Source organism: Athene noctua, chromosome 3, assembly GCF_965140245.1.
Source record: "Athene noctua chromosome 3, bAthNoc1.hap1.1, whole genome shotgun sequence".
Lineage (NCBI taxonomy): Eukaryota > Metazoa > Chordata > Aves > Strigiformes > Strigidae > Athene > Athene noctua.
Genome location: NC_134039.1, coordinates 65,106,977 through 65,133,431, shown reverse-complemented (window position 1 = coordinate 65,133,431; position 26,455 = coordinate 65,106,977). Strand labels below are relative to the sequence as shown.

Sequence of the window (26,455 nt, the reverse complement as noted above, 5' to 3'; positions counted from 1 at the left end):
TAGGTGTAGCTACAACTTTTACTCTTTACTATTTTGAACCCTTGAATGTGTTTTTCTACTAAGGCAATCAAGACAACAGATGGTTGTGGCTAGTGGATAGTTCATACAATCTTTTTTCTATAGTGTGTGCCATATAAGAAACATCCCATGGGGCTGGATCAACTCACACAGTGATGTTAGTCATGTTCCTCCCTTTGTGACTGAGTCTGAGTTTGGCTCATGGGGCTGAAGCCTGAGCAGCTTTGTAAATTATGTGCCCAAAAGGAGAAAGATGGGATTATCACATAGAACAGCAGAGACCTTGATTCATTTAGATTCAGACCTGAGCCAAATTCAAGCAAAACTAAATATTAAGAGGTACTGAAGGTCTTGTGCACCACTGTTCCCAGTTGCAGTGATTTTATTCACACCTGTTAAACATGTTTTATTTTCAAGTCGTTGCTCTGTTACCAAATCAGAGTGAGATACCTTTACATTCAGTAGAAGACTATCCATTGTGAGTCTTTTTCTCAGGTCTTCAAACAGGGACTATTGAAAAACTCTTATTAGGCTTTTGTCAGCTCAGTATTATCATTTGTGGAAAAACATAAAACAAAATAAATGTAAGAAGAAGATGATCAATTTAAAGCATTCTCAAATCACATTTTGAGTTTTGTTACCACATCACATATAAGAATCTTGTGGAAATTAATTCAAAATATCTTTGAAAAACAATAGAGTTGTCTTTAACTGTCTTCTGATTTTGTCTAGAATTGCCTTTAATTTGATCATAATTTTGGTAGGAACCAGTCAGATCACTAGGGACAAAGTACATATCTACAGATGAGCCTGTTGCCTGGATTTTCTGTATAGGCAGTGAAGTAGACATTTGTTCAGCATGATCAACTTTATAATAAATAAAACTTTTTTAAAGAAAAGGATCAGGTGAATTGTACTCTAGGATGTCCACTGCTGTCCATAGCCTGTAACAAATGCCTTGAAAGACTGGCTCAGATGCATTTGCCACAGTGTGCCAATCTAGTATCAGGTAAAAGTAATGCTCTCTCTTTTCCTCAGAGGTCTAAAATTTTATTCAGGAATGTGTAATTTTGTTAAATGTTGAAATAAATAAATGCCACTCACTTGAGAATTAAAGTGGGGGCAATTTGGAGGTATTTATAACAGTCAGGTGTTTAGATATGTAGGCTGAAATCCTGGTCTCGTTAAAATCAGTGGAACTTCTCCAGATGTCAGTGGGAGCACAACATTGGTCCTATTTAATGTGGTCCAAATGCAAGCAGCAAATAGAGACCTTGTTAATGTCGGAGCTCAGGTCAAGTCAAATGTCAGAAATGGAGTACTGGATGTTCAGCTGGTTTCCTAACAGAATACATTGTGCTCCTTTTGCTTAAGAAATCAGCTACCTTTACATAAAAGTAATTTAGTGTTAGAAATTATCTCAAAGGTGTTTTGGATATATAGCAAACCCAGAAAAAAGTGAATTCCACTGGAGAAATGATCAGTTTAATATCCAAGTGAACTGAATGTGCTTGTACTGCAGTGGCTGAAGAGGGTACTTAAATTCAGGAGCCCTGATTATCCATTGTCATAAATGGAACCTCTCTGTGAGTGAGAGTGTAAGTAGTGATTGCATTTCTATAGGCTGGAACAGAATGATACAGCAAAATGGAAAATACAATGTGTTACAGATCAAATCTGTTTCTGGATGTTATGCAATGAGAAGGTAAATAGGAATTACTGGATGGAATCTGAAAACCAAGTGAAGTTTAGTTCCCCTGATTTGGCTTTTGCTCTGCTGATATCATCAATTTCCTGGCTTGTAGTACAGTGCAGCTGGTGTTCACATTCACAGAAGGCCAAGAAGTACTCCCTTACAGAATATTGAAAGTAAAACCTAGGCGATGTAACTTATATTCAAAGGTAAATACAGTGTGTGACAGGTATAAAACTACTGAACTAAATAGTATTTCTCACTTTTTTTTTTTTTTTTTTTTTTTTTTTCAGAATTACCTCATCTGCAGGGCAAAATACAAGGACATAAGCTACTGACCTCCTCTTAGCATCAGGACCAGACATACTACCCTACACTTCACCATCAACTAAGAGCAATTGAAAACCACCTCTCAGAAAAGCAGATCAACCCATGACATCAGTGGACATATTTTGTAAAACAAGTTTTATGTACTTCTGCTGAGACCCTTTTTCTACCTACCCCATGGTTCTATATTACTTACTGGGCACTGATGGTAGCCTCCACAAAGTACAGCTTCAAATGGTCAACCTTATCCTTTAGCAAGAAGAAAATCTGGATATTGGATAGCAACAACATCTTCAGAGAAAATGGTATACGAAGGAAAACGATTAGTTTCCTGCCATTGTTTCTTCCTGTTAACAGCCAGATTCTACTGGATACTCACCCTGATGCAAAGAACTCATGGCCAGGAATATGCCCATTCCATCCGGCTGGATGGGGACATCATCTTGGGAGGACTGTTCCCTGTCCATGCAAAAGGGGATAGAGGGGTGCCTTGTGGGGAGCTCAAGAAGGAAAAAGGGATCCATAGACTAGAGGCCATGCTGTATGCAATTGATCAGATTAATAAAGATCCAGATCTTCTTGCCAATATCACCTTAGGTGTCCGGATCCTTGATACATGTTCTAGGGACACTTATGCATTGGAGCAATCCTTAACATTTGTGCAAGCATTGATAGAAAAAGATGGTTCGGATGTGAAGTGTGCTAATGGTGACCCACCTATATTCACTAAGCCAGACAAGATATCAGGTGTGATAGGTGCTGCAGCAAGTTCTGTGTCCATTATGGTCGCAAATATTTTAAGACTTTTTAAGGTAAGGAACATTTTCTATCTTTCCTTTAAATTTCAAGCATAATGAAATGTGAGGTGATTGTGTTATCTTCAAAAAAGAAAAGACTTCTTCAGATTCAGAAATCTGAAATGACTGGTTTCCCTTTTCAAAGCAAAGGAAAAAAAAAAAAAGAGCAATGATTTCAGATCCTAATTTAAGGTACCAAATGCCCTTTTCAAAGTTCTGAGCAACCAGAGCACATTTTAATTCTTTAGGAATTTGTATCCTTATTTTTTCACTACTCAGGTTTGTTCCATATTGAGTGTTTATGTTCATCAAGACTAGGTTGAGATTTATTTCCCAAATTTCCAGGAGAATGAAATACAAGGTTTAAACACAAATCTATTTGTAGGAGGACCAGATAATTTCCCTGAATAGGAAGATATGCCAGTAATAATCTAGTGCTATTGATGTGGATGTCTAGCCAAATGAAGTGTACTGAAATATCTTTGATTTCCTTGAAATCTTAACCTCTATATTTTTTACAAGGTGATATTTTTTCCAGACTTTGTTATCGCTTTGTGAGAGATTACTTTTGGACAACAATTCTACTGGCATTTCCTTTCATGTACTTTATTAAGCTCTGGTGTATAAATTATGGAAAAGTAAACCTGCCACTTTTAAACTTGTGAAGTTAGATGGGAAGATGAGCACACTCTAATCAATCAACTGAGCTGGAACAGATCAGGCAGCAGACATTTAATTTTTAATCCTGTGCAGTGGCAAACAGATGATGGTAAATTGAGTGCTTTTTTTCTACACACAGAATGTAACTTTTGTGTCAGTCTGTTACTGCCCACTGCTTGGACTCATTCCTTCCATTCAGAAATCTTGCCTTATGTCCTACAACTTCACAACCACTAAAGACCACTTAAAGACCATTTTTTTGACTTTGGTGAAGAAGATTCTGGTAATGTTAAATATTGCTGTTGTGTATTTTTAAAAGTGTTGCACTTGTATTCTAGTTGTTGTAATTGAGAGGTTGATTAGAAGTAAGAAAATACTGGCTTTTTTTTTGAAGGTTTCTCAGGTTGGCAAAGAGTGTTTCAGTCATTTAAATGGAGGTTTTTGTCCTTTCCTCTGGTTCTCCCACGAAATGGTGGATTTACAGTTCAGCGGAGGAGCAAAGTGTCTGCTGGGTTGTGGTCAGGTGTTCATTATGATCTCAAAACTGATCCCTAGCTGCACTTACTGCACAGGTTTATGAGTAGTGGACTTGTTCCAGCCATATGTTTTGCTTGTGAAAATCAAGTACACAAAACTGACCTAAGACTTAAAGATATTCTGTAGAGGGAGCACCTCTGGAGTTGTGCCTGATGAGGGAGGCCTGTCTTTCCTGGGGACAATCATGCATGTTGCAGGAGATCTCTATTTTTAATTTCACATTCTTTTTTGAAGTTCTATTACGCTGTTAAATAATGCCGAGTTCTGAAGTAATGATAGATGGAATGGTCACTTTAATATCCATCATAATGCATGACGGCAAAGACTACTACGACTTATACCCAGTTTTGAGTTGAATACAGTGCTGTACACTGATTTAAGAAACTAAGCCCTATAAGACATGCATTAACTGTGAATTAAGAGCAGCAAGAAGGAAAGAGGCCTATGAATTGTCTAAGAGAGCGGCAATTTGTCTTCTGAAACCATGACAGCTACCTCCTGATTCCCATTATGCAATAAGATTGCAAATAACGTTCTACTGCAGTCTTAATCAATAGAGGGTCACATGATATTCCCTCTGGGGAAAAATCTTATTTACCCATTTAATTGATGTAACACGGCTGCTGGCAAAAGGAGACATCTCTTTTAGTTTTAATTATAGATCCTGCACAAATATTCTTAATAATGTAAAAAATGACAAATTATACCCTTTAATGTCTGATGTTGGACCTGCATCTGAAGTCTGTTTTTACACCTTCCTCTCAGAAGTAGATCTGTTATCTCTACATGAACAAAGGCTTCTGGATAAGGCCCTCAGTTAACAGCACTATAGAAACCATTCACAATGGTTACAGTCAAAAGGATTAGGAAATTAAGGGTCATTTGCCAGAAATATAGACGTATAATCCAGTTTGGGTTGTACTCAGACCAAAGACATGGGCTGAAATCCTCAACTGATGCATCCCCACAACTCTGCAGCTGAGGACCACAACCTTGGTCCATGCTCACAAAGGCTCCAGGTATGAAGTTTTGTTTCCTGTATCCTGATATATGCCAAGGCTGGGCACTCAACTGGTGTAAATACCTGCGCTTTCATTGAAGTCAGTGATCATCGTCATGCTAATGCCTGTTTCCATTATATCCAGGATGAGTGTGATTCATCTGTATTTCTGTCTTAACAGTTCTATTCAGCAAGTAGAACCTGTAATTTGAAGTTCAGAACTGCTTTAATATCTGCTCTGAAGTTCCTAAATGTCAGGACTACATATTTTTTGGGAGCATTGTTATTCAGTAAAATTTTAGTCTGTGATGAAATTGTTAGAAGTGTATTATATCACTCAATGTGAATACACAAGCTAAGAGCCTGAGAAATACTATGCTCAGCAGCTCAGATTTTTATGCCGCTATTTTTCTTTCTCTTGCCATTTTTTTCTTTCTTTTATTGATTTTACAACAGAAAACATACAGGTCAATAGTCCTATCTGATAATCTGGTGGATAGCATAAACTGATTGACAGTCATGGCATCTTTTTATTTAAGTGTTTTCATGAGAAGAGGAGAGTGAGGGCACCACAGAAAATTACTTTGATCTATAGCCTTTCTCCTGGTCAGATGGTTCACCTTTAATTCTTCTCTGTCCTTTCTCCTTTTGTGAATTTCGAGGTGCACCACCACTTAGCTGGTGTAGGTCTTACCCTTAGTAGGTCCAAAACATTAAGGTCCAAATTTGGACAGCTAAATTTCACCTGTTGATGGTTTTAGACCTTTCAGAGGAAACACTTGTTCAAGGAATTAACTGTTTGAAAGTGGACCTCTTATTCCTTGATTACTATAAGGAGGCTGCTTTTTACCTCATACTCTGGTGCTTGATGCAGTAAGTTCCTTATTAAACTTTCAGAACTCAGAGGTGGTCTCGCTGCAAATATAGTGTAAGAAGGAGAGGACCTTCAGAGGTGAGCACAGAAGGACTGTGCTATGTAGTGACACGGTAGCTGCCCACTTAAACGGTTCTTCATGGATCTCATGGATCTTCATGGATCTCAGGACAGATTGTCCCCACTTTAAGTTTCTGACTCATCATTCTAAGTTGTTTTTATCAGAGAATATCAGAAATAGGCTGCTTCACAAGAGAAATTGATACAGGAGCTGAGGGAACAGTAAGGCAGGAAGCAGTCATCTCACAGCCTCACCTGAATGAGAAGAACAAAACAGGCCTGTCCATATAACCAGGTTCAGCCAACAGTCCTGTGATTGCCAGACAAGTCCATCATAGTGAGGTCCAAGTTCAGCCAGGAAGTCAGGTCAGCAAGGCAAGGTCAGTGTCAGCAAGGCAAGGGCATGGTCAGCAAGGTACAAGGCCAGCAGCATATCTCAAGCAGGAGCTAAGGGCAAGGACCAGAACTGAACTGCAGCTGCTGAGCAAAGAAAGTGGACAGAGGTCCTGATGAGGCATCTCATGGCTCTTCACAATTTAGCTGTTTTCCTGGGCTGATCCAGGGTCACGGATCTGTGCCACATTGCAGATGACCTTGAATACATGGAGCCAAATCCAGGACTGGGGAAGGGAGGGTGTTGCAGAGCCTGTTGGTGAATTCAGGGCCTTGTCAGTTTTTTAGCATTTACCATGGCGGTGACTGTAGAGATAGGGCAGACGGGCATGGGCCAGCCTCCTTCCTTTCTTCTAGTGCACCAGGAGCAGCTCTTTCCTCTGGGTAACAGAAAATGACCTTTTTTTTTTTTTTTTTTTTTTTTTTTCAGTCTGGAAATCCTGCTGCCAGGTTTTCTGTTTGGCTGGTAGGATCTATTGAGAGTCTGGCTGTCTCAGTTGGCCAGCTCTCACTAGCACAAAGACAACCTTTCTATTGACTATGAGAGTCAAAATCTTACTCTTACACCCTTCCTTGGCTTTCTCTCACTAAAATTTTGGCTTCCTGTAGGGTGCTCTGGGACAGCCAGGTGGTACCCTTTAGCTGCTTTGTGTGATGCTCATAGGCATCTGGGCTGTTCCTGGTGCCTCAAAACTTGGCCTGGGGGAGACAAGAGACTGTAATTTAGCTCACTTCATGTATTATGTTCCCTGTATTCAAAACCTCTACTTGTTTTATGTCTGAATAACTCATGTCCGTCGTTAAAATCTGCTGAAAAAGAGAGAAATTTGTTTATGCTTGTGTCCTCCCATCTAAAAACCTCACACTATTTCTGAGCTCCTTGATACATTTCATCTGTCACCTTCACACATCCTCTAGCTAATGTCACACTAGGAGCAGCCTAGGGATGATGCATGTGAATTGAGATAGGTGGACAATATGCTTGGTGAATTGTGATCTTAAGCTTTTATGTATATATTTATGTACATGCACATAAAGCCAAAATATTAAGCAACTTTATTTTTCCTTTCCTTACCTTGCCTTTTGCCTTGCCTTGCCTTGTCTTCTGTTTTCTCCTCTTTTCCCAAGGCTAAATGACTTATTTCCTCTTTTTGGTCAAATTCCCTTCTTGCTGCACCACTGTAATCTGCTTTAATAGCTGCTGTCTGGAGGGACTAATATTCACTTCATGCACATTTGCCTTATACATTTCATACACATTTACTTCTGCAGAAGTACAAGTACAAATTACATTATGGAGTTACTTTCTCAACTTTATGTGCAACCATCCAAAATGCAAGGGATATTTTATTTCAGTAAATCTAGAAGTGAATATATTAGTTCCCTCAGCATTTTGTTCATTTGCTTTGATTGTTTCCTTGCCTCTTTTGGGGTTTTAGCATATATCTTTGGCTGGCAGCCTTGCACAGCTACCAGGGCTGTACCTGGATGATGCTTTTTTTACGCTCAGTTGCAGGTCTTTTTATGTTTGGCTGCCATTCGGTGCTTTTGCTGCCTTGTGTTCCAAACCTGCACAAAACACCAGACAGGCCTCCCAGAAATGAGGGAATTACCATTGTACAGAGGATAAACTCACTGAACTTAATAAATACAGGGCTATGTATTTAATTGTGCAATAGAGTGCATCTCATGATTGAAGGGAATTTGATGGAAATTAAATGTAGTAACATTTTACCACATAATTTCAGAGAGCACATACATAGTTTTGTAAGGCAACCTGACCCATACACAGATCCTGATCCAGACTATCTACAGAAATTTTTGCACCTCATGAGCATTATTGACTTCAAGAGGCTCCAGGAGGATGCAGGAGTCAGCCTGTTCCATGTATGACTCTAGGGCCTTTCCATAATGGAAGAGCTTTACCATATACTTTATAAGAAGTGAAGAATCAGCTGATTAATTTTACCCAGCATATTGGTATTCATTAATAAAAAATGTGCTGCACTGATTAAAATATATCAATTTTCGCTTCACTTTGTCACGCTACATTCGTCAGTAACACTTTCTACAGCATAGCATTTGAAATTTGAAATAAGATGATTTTTTTTTTGTGTGTTTAAAACATATGTGGAAAATCTTGTGTGAAGTGTGAAGAAAAATTGTTGTTAGTAGGGAGAAGATGACTGAAACATTTTGAAATCAGCTCTTAAAATGAACAGATTTGTTTTACTTTTGTTCTAGATAATATTTTCACTTTCTAAATCATTTCTAATTATAAAAGGAACCCATTGCCAATACATCTCATTTAATTTTACAGTGTTTTTTTGTAGTTTATTACAAGCACATATCTTCTTAGTGCCTGAGCATCTTGTCTCGTTATTGGATGGAAAATACCGTTATGATAATTCATTTTTTTCTGTTTTTTTTTTTTTTTCATAATTCATATTATTTTATATAGAAACAACATTCATATCTCTGTATTTCCATGGTAGTAGATACTTGATTATTCAAAACTCCCTTTTAATTCAACCATGATTCTTCTGTCAGTACCAGATTAAATGTGTTATGGTCAAGAGTGGCAAATGCCAGCTCAACACCAAGATAAAATTATAGGTATGGCAGACACTTTGCAAGTATCCATAATGAGACACTTAGGAAATTTTTCAGTTGTAGCCAGAGGAAATAATAGGTTTTCAGATTCTGTGAAACTGTTAGGACTGATTAGCATCAAATTTTATTTGTGCTAAGCTGCTTGAGGCAAGGGAGTACAAAAGCAACCTGATGCATTCATTTAGTATTTTACAGTATATTAGTTCCTTAAAAATGCCCTTAAAGTTTTAATATTTTTAGTCTTCTCCCATTCCTGGATGGAGCTATAACTAGTGGTTAGAGAAAGGGGCAATCTGCTTTTCTGTATTATTTTCCATATTTTTCACTGGTTTGCTACAAGACTTGAGAAGCATCTCTTGACCTTTCTGTGCTTCTCTTTTGTAATTTTGATTAGCTTGTGTTTAACAATTTCACATTAACAATTGAAAACTTGATTAATGTTTGTTAAATGGTTTGAGATGTCTCCCCTGTTCTTGTAGGCAAGCTAAAGCTGTCTAAAATGGTGAGGTTTTTATATCATTCCATAAACACAGTATGCAAGCATCTTAAAGAGAGAGTGTAGCTATTAAAGACCAACGCTCTGATTTTCCTTCTACCTCCCTGAAGGCAGTTGGAAATATATCTATATCTGTATCTATATCTATATCTATATCTATATCCATATCTATATCTATATCTATATCTATATCTATATCTATATCTATATCTGTCTTTCTCTCACATGATGGAAACTGCATATACGGAGAGAATTATTTCACCCTTTCATGGCTTAGTTCCTATCACTGTATTAGGGTTGCTTGTATGTGACAGAGGCCCCTGAGTTATTTGCTAAATAGAACCTATATTACTATAAATATCAATTGTAATTTTACAAATGAGAAGACCAAAAGGCCAAGAAGCAGTTCAACAAGACCTCACTTAAAAAACAGACTCTGCAGTGGGCTTTTTTAAAGATCTTGTGTTAATAGTAGGCATTCTTATGTCTCTGCTAGTAAACAAAATAGTCAGCATAGTTCTCTGGCACCTAGACCAGCTGACAAAGACAATCCACATCTGTATCATAAACTCCTGTATTCCCCCAGATCATGGAGCTGCATGTAAACTACTGGGAGGGAATGATTCCTGACCCATGCTGACTTCTGAAGCCTGTCTGGAAATTGGGAGACCTGGCTAGCAGAGGTCTCAGCTGCTATGGATGGTCCTGACAGTCTAGCTGAGCTGTTGCTGAGGGATGTACTCTGAAATGATGTGAATCTTTGTGAACAGAGAAGGGCTGGTAGACGATGTGGAGGTTGGAGGCTGACTAGGGCACAGCGATCATCAAATAATAGAGTTCCCTGTTCTTAGAGAGGCCAGGAGAGAGCTAAGCAGAACTGACATCCTGGACTTCAGAAGGGCTGACTTTGTCTTGTTTAGGCACCTGCTTGAAAGGATCCCTTGGGAGATGGTCCTGAAGGGTATAGGGGTCCAGGAAAGCTGGGCACTCTTTAAGAAGGAAGTGTTAATGGCACAGGAGCAGGCTGTCCCCAGGTGCTGTAAGAGAAGCTGGCGACAGAGAAGACCACCCTGACTGAACAGGGAGCTTTGACTGCAACTCAGGGAGAAAAGGAGAGTTTACAGACTTTGGAAGAAGGGGCTAGTGACTCACAGTGATTACAGAGAGGCTGTGAGGCTATGCAGGGTGGAAATCAGAAGGGCTAAAGCCCAACTGGAAATTGATTTGGCCTCTGCAATCAAGGATAACAAGAAAAGTTTCTATAAGTATGTCAGTAGCAAAAGAAAGTCCAGGGAGAGTCTCCATCCCCTGCTAGATGCAGGAGGAAATTTGGTAACAAGTGATGAGCAGAAGGCTGAGGTGCTTAATGCCTTCTTTGCCTCAGTCTTTAATAACAAGGTTAGTTGCATTGATGAAATCCAGCCTCCACAGCCAGAAGACAGAGACTGGGAGAACGACTCCCCTGCAGTCCAGGAGACAGTCAGTGACCTGCTGCATCACATAGACACACACAAGTCTATGGGACCAGATGGGATACACCCGAGGGCGCTGAAGGAGCTGGCTGGGGTGCTCGCCAGGCCACTTTCCATCATTTACCAGCAGTCCTGGCTGACCGGGGAGGTCCCGAGTGATTGGAAATTGGCCAGTGAGATGCCCATCTATAAGAAGGGTTGGAAGGATGATCTGGGAAACTACAGGCCTGTCAGCTTGACTTCGGTGCCCAGGAAGCTGATGGAGCAGCTCATCCTGAGTACCATCACACAACACACCAGACCACCAGATGCTCAAGCCCAGTCAGCATGGAGTTACGAAAGGCAGCTCCTGCTTGACAAACCTGATCTCCTTCTACGACAGGGCGACCTGCTTATTGGATGAGGGAAAGTCTGTGGATGTTGTCTACCTTGACTTTAGCAAGGCCTTTGACACCATTTCCCACAGCATTCTCCTGGCAAAACTGGCTGCTTGTGGCTTGGACGGGCACATGCTTCACTGGGCAAAAATCTGTCTGGATGGCTGGGCCCAAAGAGTTGTGTTGAACGGAGTTAAATCCAGGTGGTGGCCAGTCACGAGTGGTGTCCCCCAGGGCTGGGTTTTGGGGCCACTCCTGTTTCACATCTTTATTGATGATCTAGACGAGGGGATCAAGTGCACCCTCAGTCAGTTTGCAGATGACACCCAGTTGGGTGGGAGTGTTGATGTGCTCGAGGGTAGGGAGGCTCTGCAGAGAGACCTGGACAGGCTGGAGCCATGGGCTGAGGCCAACTGGGGGAGTTTCCATAAGGCCAAATGCCAGGGGCTGCCCTTGGGCCACAACAACCCCCAGCAGCGCTACAGGCTTGGGGAGGAGTGGCTGGAGAGCTGCCAGTCAGAGAGGGACCTGGGGGTGTTGATTGACAGCCGGCTGCACAGGAGCCAGCAGTGTGCCCAGGTGGCCAAGAAGGCCAATGGCATCCTGGCTTGTGTCAGCAGTAGCGTGGCCAGCAGGGACAGGGAAGGGATCTTACTCCTGTACTCGGCACTGGTGAGGCCGCCCCTCGATTCCTGTGTTCAGTTTTGGGCCCCTCACTACAAAAAGGACATTGAATGACTCGAGCGTGTCCAGAGAAGGGCAACGAAGCTGGTGCAGGGTCTGGAGCACAGGTCGTAGGAGGAGCAGCTGAGGGAACTGGGGGTGTTTAGTCTGGAGAAGAGGAGGCTGAGGGGAGACCTCATCGCCCTCTACAGCTACCTGAAAGGAGGGTGCAGAGAGCTGGGGATGAGTCTCTTTAACCAAGTAATAAGTAATAGGACAATAGGAATACAAAGCCTCAAGTTGCACCAGGGAAGGTTTAGACTGGATATTAGGAAGCATTTCTTTCCAGAAGGGGTTCTTAGGCATTGGAATGGGCTGCCCAGGGAGGTGGTGGATTCCCCATCCCTGGAGGTGTTCAAGAGTAGGGTCGATTTACAGCTTAAGGATATGCTGTAGGTGGGAACTGTTCTAGGTGAACGGTTGGACTAGATGATCTCCAGGGTCCTTTCCAACCTAGATGTTTCTGTGATTTACCAGTGTAGACATTGCTGCTGATTTCTTGGGACAGAGCTCCACTGCTCCTACATCACACTGAAGGGAAGCCAAGACACTGCAAGGATCACTGATGCTGTCTTAGTGTACATCAATGTTACAATAGTTTTATTAGCCACAGTGAGAACTAAATTAAGAGGGTTTTTTTCCACAGTGGATAATTGTTTCAGTACAGTGACATCTGTGCAATATGAATAGTCCTGCATTCTGACTGTCATCAGAAACCAGGCACTATTGTGTGTTACAGTCAACTGGTAGATTCTGTTGGTTTGTGTATTTCCATCCTCATTATTTTCCCTAAAGCACATTGTGCTTTTAGGATTAAACTGGTTTGGAGTGCTTAAATGTATAGCCTTGTGTTTGCTAGCATCTATCAGAGAAAAATAGTCATCCAAACAAAAGTGTTACTGAAGGACACTAATTCCACATGAATGAATGAAATAGCCAAAAGCAAAATGCTCCTCCAGGCTGGTATCTACATATGCTCTCAGATCAGAAAAGCAAGATACTGTGTCCCCTATCCTTCTGACAGGACAATTAAGCATATAAGTGAGGCCTAAAATTAGGAGTCTGTTTGCCCTTGGCTGCCTGTGTCCTCAATAGAGAGAGTAAAATGCTTTCATAAGGGGACTGAATCAGGTCTATGAATGTGGATGCATCTTGCACCTTTACAGAAAGGTGACGGGTTGATCCATGCTTGCACTTTCACCAGACAGAATCTCTTCTCACTGGAAGGCTTTGGAAGCCTTGCATGGAAGTGATAGGTGTCTCTGTACACATTTATAAGAAGATTTTAAACACTTGCAAGGGTGGTGTAAGTTTCTTAATTTCTTCCTCCTTTCCTGTAGGAGGAATATTAGGAATCTCCTTTTCTCCTCATTTCCCACCTGCTCTATTTTTCTCTCTTAAAATAAAAAATCTACTTTTTGACCACTATTCCCGATATTTTTCAAGTGAGTATTTCATTCCAAAGTCTCCAAACAAATTTTTTTTAGAGATGCTGAATAAGCAAGGCTCTGACCGGGTCTCAGTTTCTGTAGGTTGTGAGGATGAGTGGGTCAGCAAGAGGAAGAGATGGAGTTTGGGCAACTTCAGTGGGACTTATTTATGGGGGTGACAGGAAATAAGGGAAATGCTTGTGGAGAGATTAAGCCCTAAAGGGACAAGGGTCTCTCCTTTTTACCTCATTGTAGGATTTCTTGTCTGGCACTTCAGATAGGTACCTGGCTCTAACTCTTCTCTGAAATAAATTCTTGCTGATAGCAATGCTGAGATATGCCATGGTATTGTGAGATCACTCTTCCTATTGTATTTCTTTTTTTTATAGTTTGAGACTGTGGAACAGGAGCAATAGTGATTTCTCTGAGCTAGAATAACTCATATTTTGAGTTTTGGCTTACCTTCTTTCATAGAAGGTGCCTCCAGCATTTACTTGTGTAGCAGCAATATTTGTAGAGGCAGAATCAGGATCTTTATTCCTTCACTGGTACATTTATGCACATGGCTCTTCTATAAACCTAAAAGTAGCAAAAGGATGATAGCCCATTTTGGGTATCATTCTACAAAAAGCTCCTAACAACTTCCATTAGATTTTTACTTTGATAGTGGTTCTGTCACATTTAAAATGCCATTACAGTCTTCTTCCAGGCTGGGTAAGGTTCTGTCAAGCAACTCCATTGCATTATGGTAGCACCTATCCCCTACAGTGATTGTTACTCTTTTTCAGGTAATTTTTCTTTGTTTTTTGTTTGTAAATGTTAAGGTCTTAGTGAAAGTCATCACTACACTTATACTTAGGCTATTCATTAGAGAAGCATTTCAAAGAGGCTACGGATCCTGCAATAGTTCTCCAGGCCTGACACTTCCAAAAAAAGCCCAAGAAAAGAGCTGAAGAAAGGGCTGTTTTTCTTGCCATTGTTATTTCTTCTTTTGATGCCATGAGTATGCTTTGGTTTTATAAATAGTGCTGAAACACAGAAAGCCCCCTTCCAGAAGAGCTGACTTCCTTGAGGGTTGTCACCTAGACAAGGACTCACCAGTCTAGAGGGTGTGCCGTATGGATGCAGGTGAAGTCACAAGAGGTCTCAAGACTTTCCTATTTGGATGATATGTGAAATGTGGAGCATGGGCTAAAATTTTGAAATGCACTGCTATAGAAGACAATAAATATTGGCTAATAATAGAAAGGAGGGAATATGTAATGGCTGTATGTGTGCTTTTGCACATGTGTATTTGCTATGGTATTATATTTTCATAAATTCATTGGCTGTGGACTACATTGTCCAAACAATCTTTCAAGAGAGTGCTGTGGGAGAATACAATGTATTTTGGTAATCTGAGACAAGGAAGTAATTTATTATTAGGAGCATCACAAAAAATCCTGGGGATTCAAACTGTGCTCATCACTATGGTGTCTGGGACCAAACAAAAACATGTCCTGCAGAAAGAAATAAACAGGGTGGTAATCATACATTGAATGGAAAATGTGAAAGCTTGGGAATCCCAAGACTGCAAAAGGTTTGCTGCAGAGGCAAGTCTTGGTTTTTTGATTCAGATATCTGGCTTTTGCTGAGTTCAGGAGCAGCAGATAAATAGCGTAAGTGACTGCATTCTTCTGTAGCCAGCTGAATGGGACTTGCTTCTTGAATTCTGCTTACTCAAAAGTGAAATGGAGTCTGATTTTTGTGTCACTTTTAGTCTTGTTTAAATGAGGAAGAATCCCATGGAGACTAATGTATTCCAGGAAAGCCAGTGAATTATACCACTGTAAAACTAGATTTATCCAGAGGCAAATAATGTCCTATGTTCATGCAATATTGCATCCTGTTGGTATTACTGTCAGTAGGCTTTCTATTCCAATATGAGAGTTCAACAGGTGTGTAGGAAAAGCAGATGTGGGTCCTCAAATTATTGCTTCATGGAATTTTCAGATATGATCATGGTGATGGTCTTCTGGTCTCAGTCTGCAAAGAGGTATGACTCTTTCAGCTGGAAGAGAGATGGTTTGTTCTATGGGACAGCACTGATCTTGGGGGAGCTGGCAATCTGATCTCCACAGGCATGTTTCTGCAGAGTGTTTTTTATAACATGGACTAACACCCTGCAATGCCGGGATTTCAACCCCAAGCCCCAAATTAAGGTTGACATATGGGTGATTCCCACAGCCCTTCCCAAAGGGGGGTGAGTTTGCCTTTAGGCTTCCCTCCAGGGAGCGGCCGGCCTTGCAGACAGAGCCATTGGGTAAAGGAGCCCCAGGTGTCTGCATTAAGTAAAAAAAGGTCAGGTGTCCCACTGAGGGATAAAAGCTGGGACCCCTTGCAGGCAGGGGTAGTGTCTGTCTGTGAGGTGGATGCCCTGTGCAGAGTTCCCTGTTGGGGAAGGACCTCCTGCCTCCCTGGCACTGGGCTCCAGTCAGGTCTGGCTTTTGTAAACGTGAGCTGTGTAGAGATTCAGTATGTGGATTCCTTGGTCTTATGTAGTTGGTTTGTTGACTTGGTTGTCTCCTGTCCCTTCTATGGGAGACTTCATTTCACCATTTATTCCACCTGTTGTTGGGGTCAGTGGGATTGATGTCAACTATGTATAATCTGACTGACTTGTTTGTACCCCCAGCACTCACCCATGTACTGACCCCTTTGTACCAAATACAGTTTGGTTATTGGTTCATCTTTATGCTGGCTGTGTCCTTTATGCTAGGCCTAATAACTAGCAAAACACACCCCTAATTCTAATAAATAGGTGTTAGTAGAGAATGGACATGTGTAGCTAGGGTATTGTTTTAAGAGGAAAATATAGGTTGACTATGAGAAAAAAATACTACCCGAAGTACCCTGTTGTACATTGTCTAAAGGTTAATACAGTTGTGTGGGATAGAAGAAATACCAAATTTCCTACTTCTTAGCTTTCTGAAAATCATATTGGATAGAATTATAAAAATACACATTTTTGTATCACTAGGAAAATAATCTAGGTAAAGTAGCTAGTGTTTTCCATTCCCAAGTTTGCTGGTTGTGTTTGTGATCCTTTGCATAATAAAGCACAGGATTTAAAAGTTACCAGCTGCTATATTTACTTTCCAAAGTGTGGAGAAAATATGTATTGTCCTGAGGATTAAAGGGCTGATTCTCTTTGTGCTCAGTTCAGGCAGAACTGAAGTGTTTGTAATGAAAATAAAAGCTATTAGAAAACATGAAACATGAGAGGAAAAAAATGTGTCTGTCTTCTTTGTTGAACGGAATTTGACTATGCCCTTTAAAAGTTTAAGTGTAAACATTTATTTTATTAACCAGTATTTCTTTTTTTTGTGCATGTTACAAACAATTCTACTTGCAAAACCTAAATGCAGTTGTAGCTGTAGTTTCAGCCCACTGGGAACTGTTTTGCCAAGTATCTTCTGAACAGCGAAAACTCATCATCTGTGAGCACATCTCTAGTACCAATGGAACAGCACTTTAGAAAACTGTATGTGTAAGGCATTTGAGACAAGATGTACTGCAGAGAAAGAATAATATCTGTAGGGCTAGTCTCGGGGACTGGAATATGAAGGGAGGGTAGCTGCGCTGTATACAGGAGCGTGAAAAGCCTGCAGTTGGAACAGATGCTGAGAGTGCCCTGTGACTCAAGGTATGATTTCCTGCTGTTCCTGCCAAGTTTCAAAGCTTGTGTTTTTCTTTTTTTCTCTCCTTATTTCTATTTTTAGGCTGAATAACAAAGGACTTGTACTTCAGAAATGAAGATTCACTGTTCAAGTTATACCTGTTTTATTGCATCTTTGCATATGCATCCAATAACATTTGATTCTGGCCTGCAGGAGAGAATGAGAGTAAAGATGTAAAAAGCTGATGAAAATGCAGGGTATTTTTGGGATGGGTCACATAATCACTCATCTCAATGGCAAGCTGCAAAGCTTTGTCTTGAGTGTGACAGGCTGCCCTCGCTGTGTGGTTGTGCCCGTTGAAGCCTTACATCCTTTGTCTTGCTTCACCACAGATTTTCTCTGTGACCTTGGGCAAGTCCTGCAGAAGTGAATCCTCATCCTGATGGCTGATGCCTGTGGAGCTGGATGCCCAGCGGCTCTGGAGGACTGAATTCCAGGGTCTCCTGCCCCTGCTTCCCTGGTTATAACACTTCCATGCCCGAATGGATTAGTGAATAAAAAGGCTCCTTGATAATCAGATATAAGAGTGAGGGGTGGGGGCATATAAGTACCTGGCATATAGGTAGTAGGGATGTTAATGAGGGATTCCTTGTATCTTCTTACGTAGTTCCCTTCCCTGGGTTTTGCTAGGAACGATTACCCATCTCACTGGATGATTTAAATATGCAAGTCATCAGTCTCTGGAGCAAGTGGTGAAGCCTGCTCGACCTGCAATCAGAGGCTGTACATCCCCCTTAGGAAACCATGACAGTCAAAGAAAGAGAACCTCAGAGTCAGGAAAAAATTATTTGGATTATTACCCAGTAAAATTATAATTGTTCAAACTCGTCTCTGCAATACAGATCAGGGTGACTGGGAAAAATGAATGTCTGCCCTTATTATGACAAAGCATGAAATTCAGTAGTGTAGGGTGAAAGAAAATTAAGATAGGTGTGTGCAATTGTATGTTCTACTTAGCCGAGTGCATTTTTTTTGGTTCTTAAATGCTTGAGAAGAGTGACAGTGAAATCAGTTTTGAAAAAGTCTTGCTAGTTGACAGTTACTCCAGTTTTTTTTCTTGGTGTCTCAGGAATATTTTTTTTGTTTGTTTCATTTTTCATGCTGATTTCATTAAAAGTTTGTTTGCTTATCTCTAGCTTGAGTAAAAAATCCTGTGAATAGTGAGTGTAGTTCTGGCAGCTGTGTCGCAAATACCCACCTCCCCTATTTACCAGGAGCGGATTGGGAGCTAAGCGGGTCTTCTGTACCTTTTAGAAAAGGTGATTCCTATTTTTAAATTATCTCCTTTTCAGTTGTTTTTAATATACCCAAAGCATGAATGCATTATTGTGAGAAGCCTGTGCAAATAATTAGTCATAGACAGCTGAACTGAAAATAAACATTAATTTTAATCTGAACCAAAATGATCACGTTGAATAGGGATTTGGGGGGCTTCTTTATTTGGTTGGTATTTTTGTTTTGTTGAAAACTCTCAAATGTTTTGTGTTAAATGCTAACTTACATTCCATGTGAGACAAAATAGTTTAGTTCTATTTTGGAAATTTTAAAATTTAAAAAAAGTGATAGGTTTGAAATCTTAGGTATCGTTAGGTGGTGGTGCCCCTCTTATCACAGCATGACTTACACAAGGCTCTCAGGCAAATTCTTGCCTTTGGATTCAAAGCAGGGAATCAAATCTAGTTTAGGAGATGGGTCAGCTCAACTTCAGTCCCCACAGCAACAGACAAAACTGCTTTATAGTAAAATTAAGACTTCTGGTAACAGAGTGAGAGGCCTGGAGAAATGCACTCCTTCACTGGGACGCCAGGTCCCTCTTAGTTTCCCTGAACTTCCACACTGTGACTTTTCTTTCTGCCAAAACATGTCTTATCCCACCGGTCTTCTATATGCAGGACTTTCCCTGGAGATCTGTATTCTCAGAAGTCTTTGTCAAAACTGGCCTATAATTGTGCATCTGCTGCTTTGAAAACTCCTTCCCACTCTTCTTTTGAACAGCTGTGAGCCAGTTAATGCTGCTGTTGCCAGATGCTGTCTATTCACTGCTGATAATCTTTCACAATGGGAACATTTTTTATCTATGCTAGAATTTGTTAAATATTCATCAAGGCAATGATTTGAACTTACCTATCCCTGTTCTTTGCTAAATATTGGACTATACAGTGTATTACACTCAGGTGGGTCCAATGGAAGCTTAATTGTTTATGAAAACATGAACAGCTTCAGCCAGAGAGACTTTCATGTCCAAAACCCCTATAACTCAATGGTAAGTTGTTCCCAGCTGAGTACTCTGACCACCAGGCTATTAAGTATAATACAGGCAGCTACTACAGCCTCATTTTCCCTTTTGGAACATACTCGTGCATTGAGAGGATAAATTTCAAAATAAAATGACAGATACATGGTGACAGAGACTAGAACCAATGGAAAACCTCTAAAGAAGTCCTGTTGAATGCCATGGGGAGACCTAACAGTAAAGCACATTTGAATACTGAAACATTCATTTAGATGCTTTAGCCATAGATTTCCAAGCTTTTATCTTTAAGATGAAGTTTGAAAGTCTTGGCCAAGACGGTAAGACGAGATTTGTCTCTCCCCCATCTTCAGCTGCCTAGTTTAACATAGACCTCAAGGACAAACCCTTGTATCCATATGAATGAGTCATCCCCTGTGAGTCTGAAGTGCAAGTAGACTTCTGGAAGTGCCTATGTATGTTCATCAGTTGTAGATGAAGACCTAGTGATTTCCAAAGACTAGGAGTTTCTAACCAGCTACTGCTGTACAGTACTGCAGTCTCTCTTCTGGGCTGTCTAAATGCCAAGCAGGTCCTTCAGTATCTAGGGCTGGTATATCTGCAGTGCAAAACCCTTGCCATGAACTGTGTTATTTACATACTCTCATAAAATATAGGTAGTTTATGTCCTTGACATATGGACTTGTAATTACTTTTGATTTGTTTTACACATAGGGTTTTATGGAAGGACTGTAGAGATTTTTGTTTTAAATATAGAAAATTGGAGGACACTCCCACAGCAGCTATGACAGTGATATTTGTCATTCTTTCTTTCTTCAGGCTATTGTGAATATTGTGGGTACTATAGTTATTTAGGCAGACCAATATCATAATAAATAATGCTGTATTTTACTTTACAGCTCCTATTTACAGCAGTGCTCCAGGCACCTCCCTAAAACCTAAACAGAAAATGAACCATAAAAATAATGTCAAGTGGACAAATAAAATAAAATAATTGGATTATTATGGAAGCTTTTTTCCCAAATTTAACATACAAATCTCTAAACAGTTAAGTCTGTGGAATTTCTTAACTGAAGGCTCAGGATGTGGGGGGGGGCTGGAGGAGGCAAGGGCAGCATACTACCAACATTTTCTGCAAGTCATAATGAAAGAATACAGTAGTTATGACTTTAATTGGGATACTTTGCAGATTCAGTGAGTGAAAAAAATTGAGTTATGGAGTTAGATGTCAGTATGTATGAATCTCACTGATTTTAGTAAAAGCTTCTGTTTAAGGGGAAAAAAAGTTGTTCAGAAACATCACATACGTATTTATTCTCACTTTGCAAGAGCTGAATTCTGCACTGCCTGCTCTGTACCGCATGCCAAGGAGAACAGAAAATGATGGCAGGAGCCTGAAACCTGTAAGCAGGCAGTGCTCTGCAGCCCCAGCTGCCACCCCTGGGCAGTGCACCAGGGCACCTGAGGACATGTGAAATGCAATACCACTAGATCAAAGTGGCTGTACTTTTGGAGAAGTAGAGTTGTCCTGTGCATCAAATCAGCTTGTGCATATGCTACTATTAGCATCAAATTTTATCTGGCAATGTATCAAATAGGGACTTTGCTTTGGTTTATCATGTGTGTTCTTTGATATGCTGGAGCAGCCTACCCTAAGCTAACAAGTTAAAAACCATCCACCCTGCCTACAATGGCAGGTTGTCCTCTGCGTGAGGAAAGACTGTGGCAGCTGAACACTGGCTTTGCAAGAGGGAGATCTTAGTATCCTGGGCCAAGGGCTCTCTCATGGGCATAGGCTCAATTTCCATCTGTAGCAATGAAAATGTCTGAAGCTGGTTTAAGGGCATTAAGTGACTCATGGAAATTTAGTGCCAAATGGTACATGAAAGTTTCATTTTCCTTTGGTTACTGCTGGAAAGCATTCCAGAATGGTGTAAATTAAGAAGCATTTATTCTTACCTTAGAAAAAATTGAAAGAAATACTTTGGTTTTTTCATCGCACAGGCCAGTGTAGCACTTTGGTATGGCTGATCATCATATGAGTGACTTGAAAATTCTCTCCAACAGGCATGTAAACAAACCTTGATAGTAATACTGCAAATTGCAAAATGCAGCTGCAGACTTGTCCTGGAAAAGCTTAGGAGCATTGAATGTATGTTTAAGCAAAGGATTATCAAGTAGGCACCAGTAGAAAGTCAAAGTTAGTAAAATTCTGCTGCTGTTAAAAACTTGTAAAAACAGAAATAACATTACTTCCATATATCTTTGATCATTTTACAGTGTTACATGTGTTTTTTGGAAAATGATTTAACTTGTCATAAATGATATCTGAACTGGCCATCTATCACTGCACAGTTTGTCTGCAGTACTTATGGATCTAACACAAGAATGACAAGTGTAATTACATGCTTCTGAAACATATGCCATAATTTATGGATATTAAGACAGTATAAACAAGAGATCAAATCCTAGAGTAAGCAGTCATCCAAGAAATCATCTTGACATTTATTTCATTAAAACCTTTCTTTCAGTAAGACAGTCAGAACATATCTGAGTAGCGCTATCAGCACATCTGCAGATACTTGCCAATTATTGTGTGTTTGCAAAGCAAAGGATCAGGTACATGCATACAGTTAACCATTTTCAGTTATATTTTGCACATGTAGTTATGCAGGTGTTTATCATGCACCATTATTTTATTATTATTATTTCCCACAGAGGATTAATATATAGGCCTTAAATAGCAACAGCCTTTCTCACCTATTTATACTTTGTGTTAACATTCAGTGTAATTTGAATTAGAAAACTGAGTAAAAAGGCTCAAGACCTAGAGGGCTGGTGGTTTGTTGGCTCAAGATCCTGCTAGGAAGAGGAGTATAAAAAGAGGAGTGAGGTTGGGCATGCTGGGTGAGGTATCCCCAACAGAGACTAGCAGATTGGTGATGTGCTTGCTAGGCAAAGCTGCAGACGTGAGTACAGGAGCAGGCTGGGCACTCAGTCTCCCAGATGTGGTCTTCCACACCCCGTGTCTTACTGCAGTACTGAGAAGGCAGTTGGGTTGCTAATATTGGATGGATTGTAAAATTGATTTTTATTTCCTGTTGTCAGCATTACCCCTGAGACTCTGTGTCTGCTTTATCCCTCCTGCTAAGCAGTGCTTTACTCCATGAACACTGCCAGGGAAATCTGAGAACTAGAGTAAGCCAATAATTTGAAAAGGGGGAAAAAAAAGGCAATTTTGGCAACCAGTCCCTGCCAGGGGCAAAATAATGTAACAGCTGATATAAAATGGTATTAATGTAGAATGAAAGTATCAGGAATGCCAGCCCACATGTAGGGATGGAAAATAGGTCTTGGCAAATAAACCTGATTATCTTTTTAGCAAGATTTTGAATTGTAAAGCTAACGGCATTGGCTTTTGTGAACTTCAGTGCCACAAGGCATTCTGTGACGTACTGAGCTAGTACTGAACTAGCTACTTATTAAATAAGACCATCATAAATATATATATTTTTAAATTCAGTTCTTTACATTAATACCAGTGGTAGCCTGGGGTTTATCTGGATAAGTTTTTGCTCAGGGATGGGAAGAAAGGTTTATGGGGAAAAAATCCTCTACTAACTACTGCTGATATTGCTCTTATGTCAGTGCCTGATTCAGTGAAGGAAATGTTTCCTCCCCAAATTGACAGTGCTCCTTTATGGCCCCTGTGGGTACTCCGTTACTGATTACAAGCCAGAAACTGGGGAGTTGCTGCAGCCAGTTTTTCTTGAACCTTTTTAACTATCCAGCTTGTTTCTAAGGTTTTCTTGGAGTATCTGTGGAGTATCTATGAGGCAGAGTATGCTGGTGGGAGCTGAAATCTTTGTGTTTGCCAGGAGCTCTCTGATGGCCTCTGAGAGAGGCAAGCAATGTAGAGGGAGGGCGAGAGAACTGCCTGTGAAAGGCGAGGAAATAAGACTGTGTCAGGGGAGAAAACCTACAGACAAATTGCAGCAAGTTTGCATGGTCTCTTTAGTGAAGCAACTGGGAGAATGGGGTCGGTGAGTTCAACAAACAAGTGCTTCTCTCTCTTCTGTTCAAGAGTGCAGCGAACAGACAGGCTCTGAAAATCATTAGAAGTGGTCGGTATCATTTCAGTTCTCTCAGAGGAAGGTGGAGGAGGGGCATGTTTCTTGTGTCTTTTTTTGGATATTTCTGGTCCTGTAGTCTGTCAATTGTTCTGTTAATCTACAGAAACTCCAAGCTCAAGCATTTCTTCTCAGGATGATGATAACCATGAAAAGTGCTAGCCGTTATATCATCTGTGTAACTTACTCTTCTCCATGCACAGCAGTTTGCAGCCTCATTTATCAGTGTCTCTCTCCTCAACTCTTAATGAAGAAGTTAGACACCAAAAGTTCAGTTTTTAAAAATTACACTGTCATTATTAAAAAAACCCCTCAACCCCTTAAATCCTCTATTTTAGAACAGGCTGACTAACAGTTTTTCTTCATTCCCTAACAGCAGGATAATGACATTGGGGTGTTTTCATATATTGCATTACATTTCTTATTTTACTTCTTTCCTTTATTTGGTCATAAGCCCTAGAAACAGCACGCTCCTGCATCAGGCGTATTTGCCTCATTGGCAGGCTCCTCAGGCCCCTGTGCTGGCATTTTGCAGCTGCCTTAGGGGACGGCCTTGTGGTGAACCTACAGATGTACTGTCTGAGCTGCCTTGTCTTCTGTTCAACATACTGCTCATGCAAAGGTGCTCTTTACTTTGTAAGATAGCACAACCGAAAGCATAGTACATTCTTGCTATCAGCTTAGCAAGCTGATACCAGTTGTATCATTTAAATTCATTGTTTTGCTGTTAGCTCAGTCACCCAAGCCGAAAGAAATGGGATTTGTGGGTCAAGATTATTCATGTTCTGTATGGTTCAATATAAAATCCTGGGTCTATAACTAAAAAAAAAATAAAAAGAGCAAATGCATACTTCATTCAGAAGGTGTGGCTAAAATTGTCCTGCATGGAGCCTGATCAAAAACTTGATAGTTTATCATTAGATTAGGAGAACAGCTACTGCTTAGTTTGTGCTTTGATCCTAGTGATCAGTTGCAGATGCAAAGTTGGGAGAGAATAGTCAGGAAGAGTATTTGAAAATTAGTCCTGGGTCATAGAACATATTCTTGAAAGATTGATGCATAGAAGGAAAAATTGTCAGGGCATGGTAATATTGGTACCACTGCTATTTAAGCAGGAGGCTGAGGACAGACGACACATCTCTTTCACCCTGGGACCACCATGTGAGCAATACTAACTTACTGCTACAATATTGTGGCCTGCAGGGTTCTGAGCCAGAGGACTGTTTAAAAGATTAATTGGGTGGAAAGCATTCGTTACCTGAAATCTATCTCTGCTGCTTGACTCTCAGATAGATAAAGTCTCACTTATTTGCACTTGAAATGTCTTTTCAGGCTGGAAACACTCAATTTCCCCAAATACACAGAAAGTGCACTTGTTTATAACCAAATATAATATTATAAAGTATGGCATGGAATAACAAGGTACAAACTCCCATGCTTAATGTTTTCTTCACCACATCTTCTCTACTGTCTTGAGCAGATGTTTTCAGAAAGTTAGTTGACCTGAAATTTTCTGCAGTTATTGGATATATTCAAGAGTAGCATAGGTGCTATTCCTGAAAAGGCTATCAACATCTTATCTGATTAATATTAATTTCACCTGGAAGGTTTCTGGTGCGTGCAGGGCCATGGGAAGATAGGATTGTTTGCAAAAATTATGGTCTCTCCGCAACTTTCTTTTACAAGGGAAGGAGTATTATTAATGTTGCTGTCTTAGTCCATTCCCTGTAAGATAATAATATCAGACCTTTTCAAGTACCCTGAACTTTATTGGAACAAACAAAATTTGCTTTGAGAATCCCTACTTTTAACAGAGCCTATTCATTATTCTTTAGTTGTTCTCCTAAAAGCTGTTGAGTTTTGAAAGACTTTGTACCACACTGGAACTGGCTGCTGAACAATCAAGTGGGGAGTACTTTGCCATCATATTAATTACTTTTTCAGCATTTTGCAAACTTTCTTAGCTATACCTGCAGTATGCCTCAGTATTACTGCTTTTAAGAAGCATGTGAGACACGTCCTGGGTTCATCTGTAGATAATAACATACAAGCCCCACCATGAACGAGAGCATGACAGTGATCCTGTTCAGACCATCACCCCATATTTCAGAAAACTCAGTGGCACTGGTTTATGATAGGCTTTTAAATCCCTTTTGTTCCATTATAACAATGTTTACGTTTTATGGTGAGAATTGATGGACTCATAAAGATGTCTGATAAACAGTGAGCCTGGTGGGTAAAGAGGAGATTGGTCACAGACGAGCAATACTGAGTGCTGGGGGGACTTGCTTTTGCTCTTGTGTAAGTGTTGGCAGTCAGAAATCTCCAGATCCACTGTCTCAGATGTGCAGTCATTTTTTCTGGTTGAAAAATTCTAAAAAATAAATGTTAGGAATTTGAATAAAAATTCAAATATATACTGTAGCAGCTATTCAAATCAACTATTGCATTGTTCACTAGAGAAAAAGAAAAAAACCTCTTTTACTTCATCCCTCTTGGTATTTTTGTTTAACTTTTTATTTGCACGTATAAAACAAGAAAATAAGTATTTTTCCTGCATACCAACATTTCCTATCTCAGATCTTCGTATGCCTTAATTTCTGCTTGCTTTGTAAGACCCATTTCGATAGCAAGAGTAGCAGAAATTCACATGTGATTTTCTGAGTTTTAAAAATAAACCAAATAAAATACTATCTTCTCCATTTGCTTATGAAAATTTGTACTTGAATGAAAAAAGGAGAAATTTCAGTATACATGACTAATAAATTAGCAGCCTGTGCTCCAGAGAGAAATGGAAAATTGCAGCATTAAATCAATTTTATGCGGTAACATACCAAAACAACAGATTGTTTGGGGTACTTGAGGTAACCACCTTTCCCTGATAA

General features: G+C 40.2%; 1 protein-coding gene across 6 annotated transcripts in view; it reads left to right on the top strand.

Moving 5' to 3' along the window:
* The window catches only part of GRM8 (glutamate metabotropic receptor 8), a 369,942-nt gene that overhangs the window by 4,941 nt on the left and 338,546 nt on the right, over nt 1-26,455 (top strand). For all 6 annotated transcript variants that reach the window (XM_074903206.1, XM_074903207.1, XM_074903210.1 and 3 more), the window contains exon 2: nt 2,005-2,850. In XM_074903206.1, coding sequence (XP_074759307.1) covers nt 2,341-2,850 — 510 coding nt within the window. In that variant the 5' untranslated portion in view covers nt 2,005-2,340. The remainder of the gene's footprint in view (nt 1-2,004; nt 2,851-26,455) is intronic.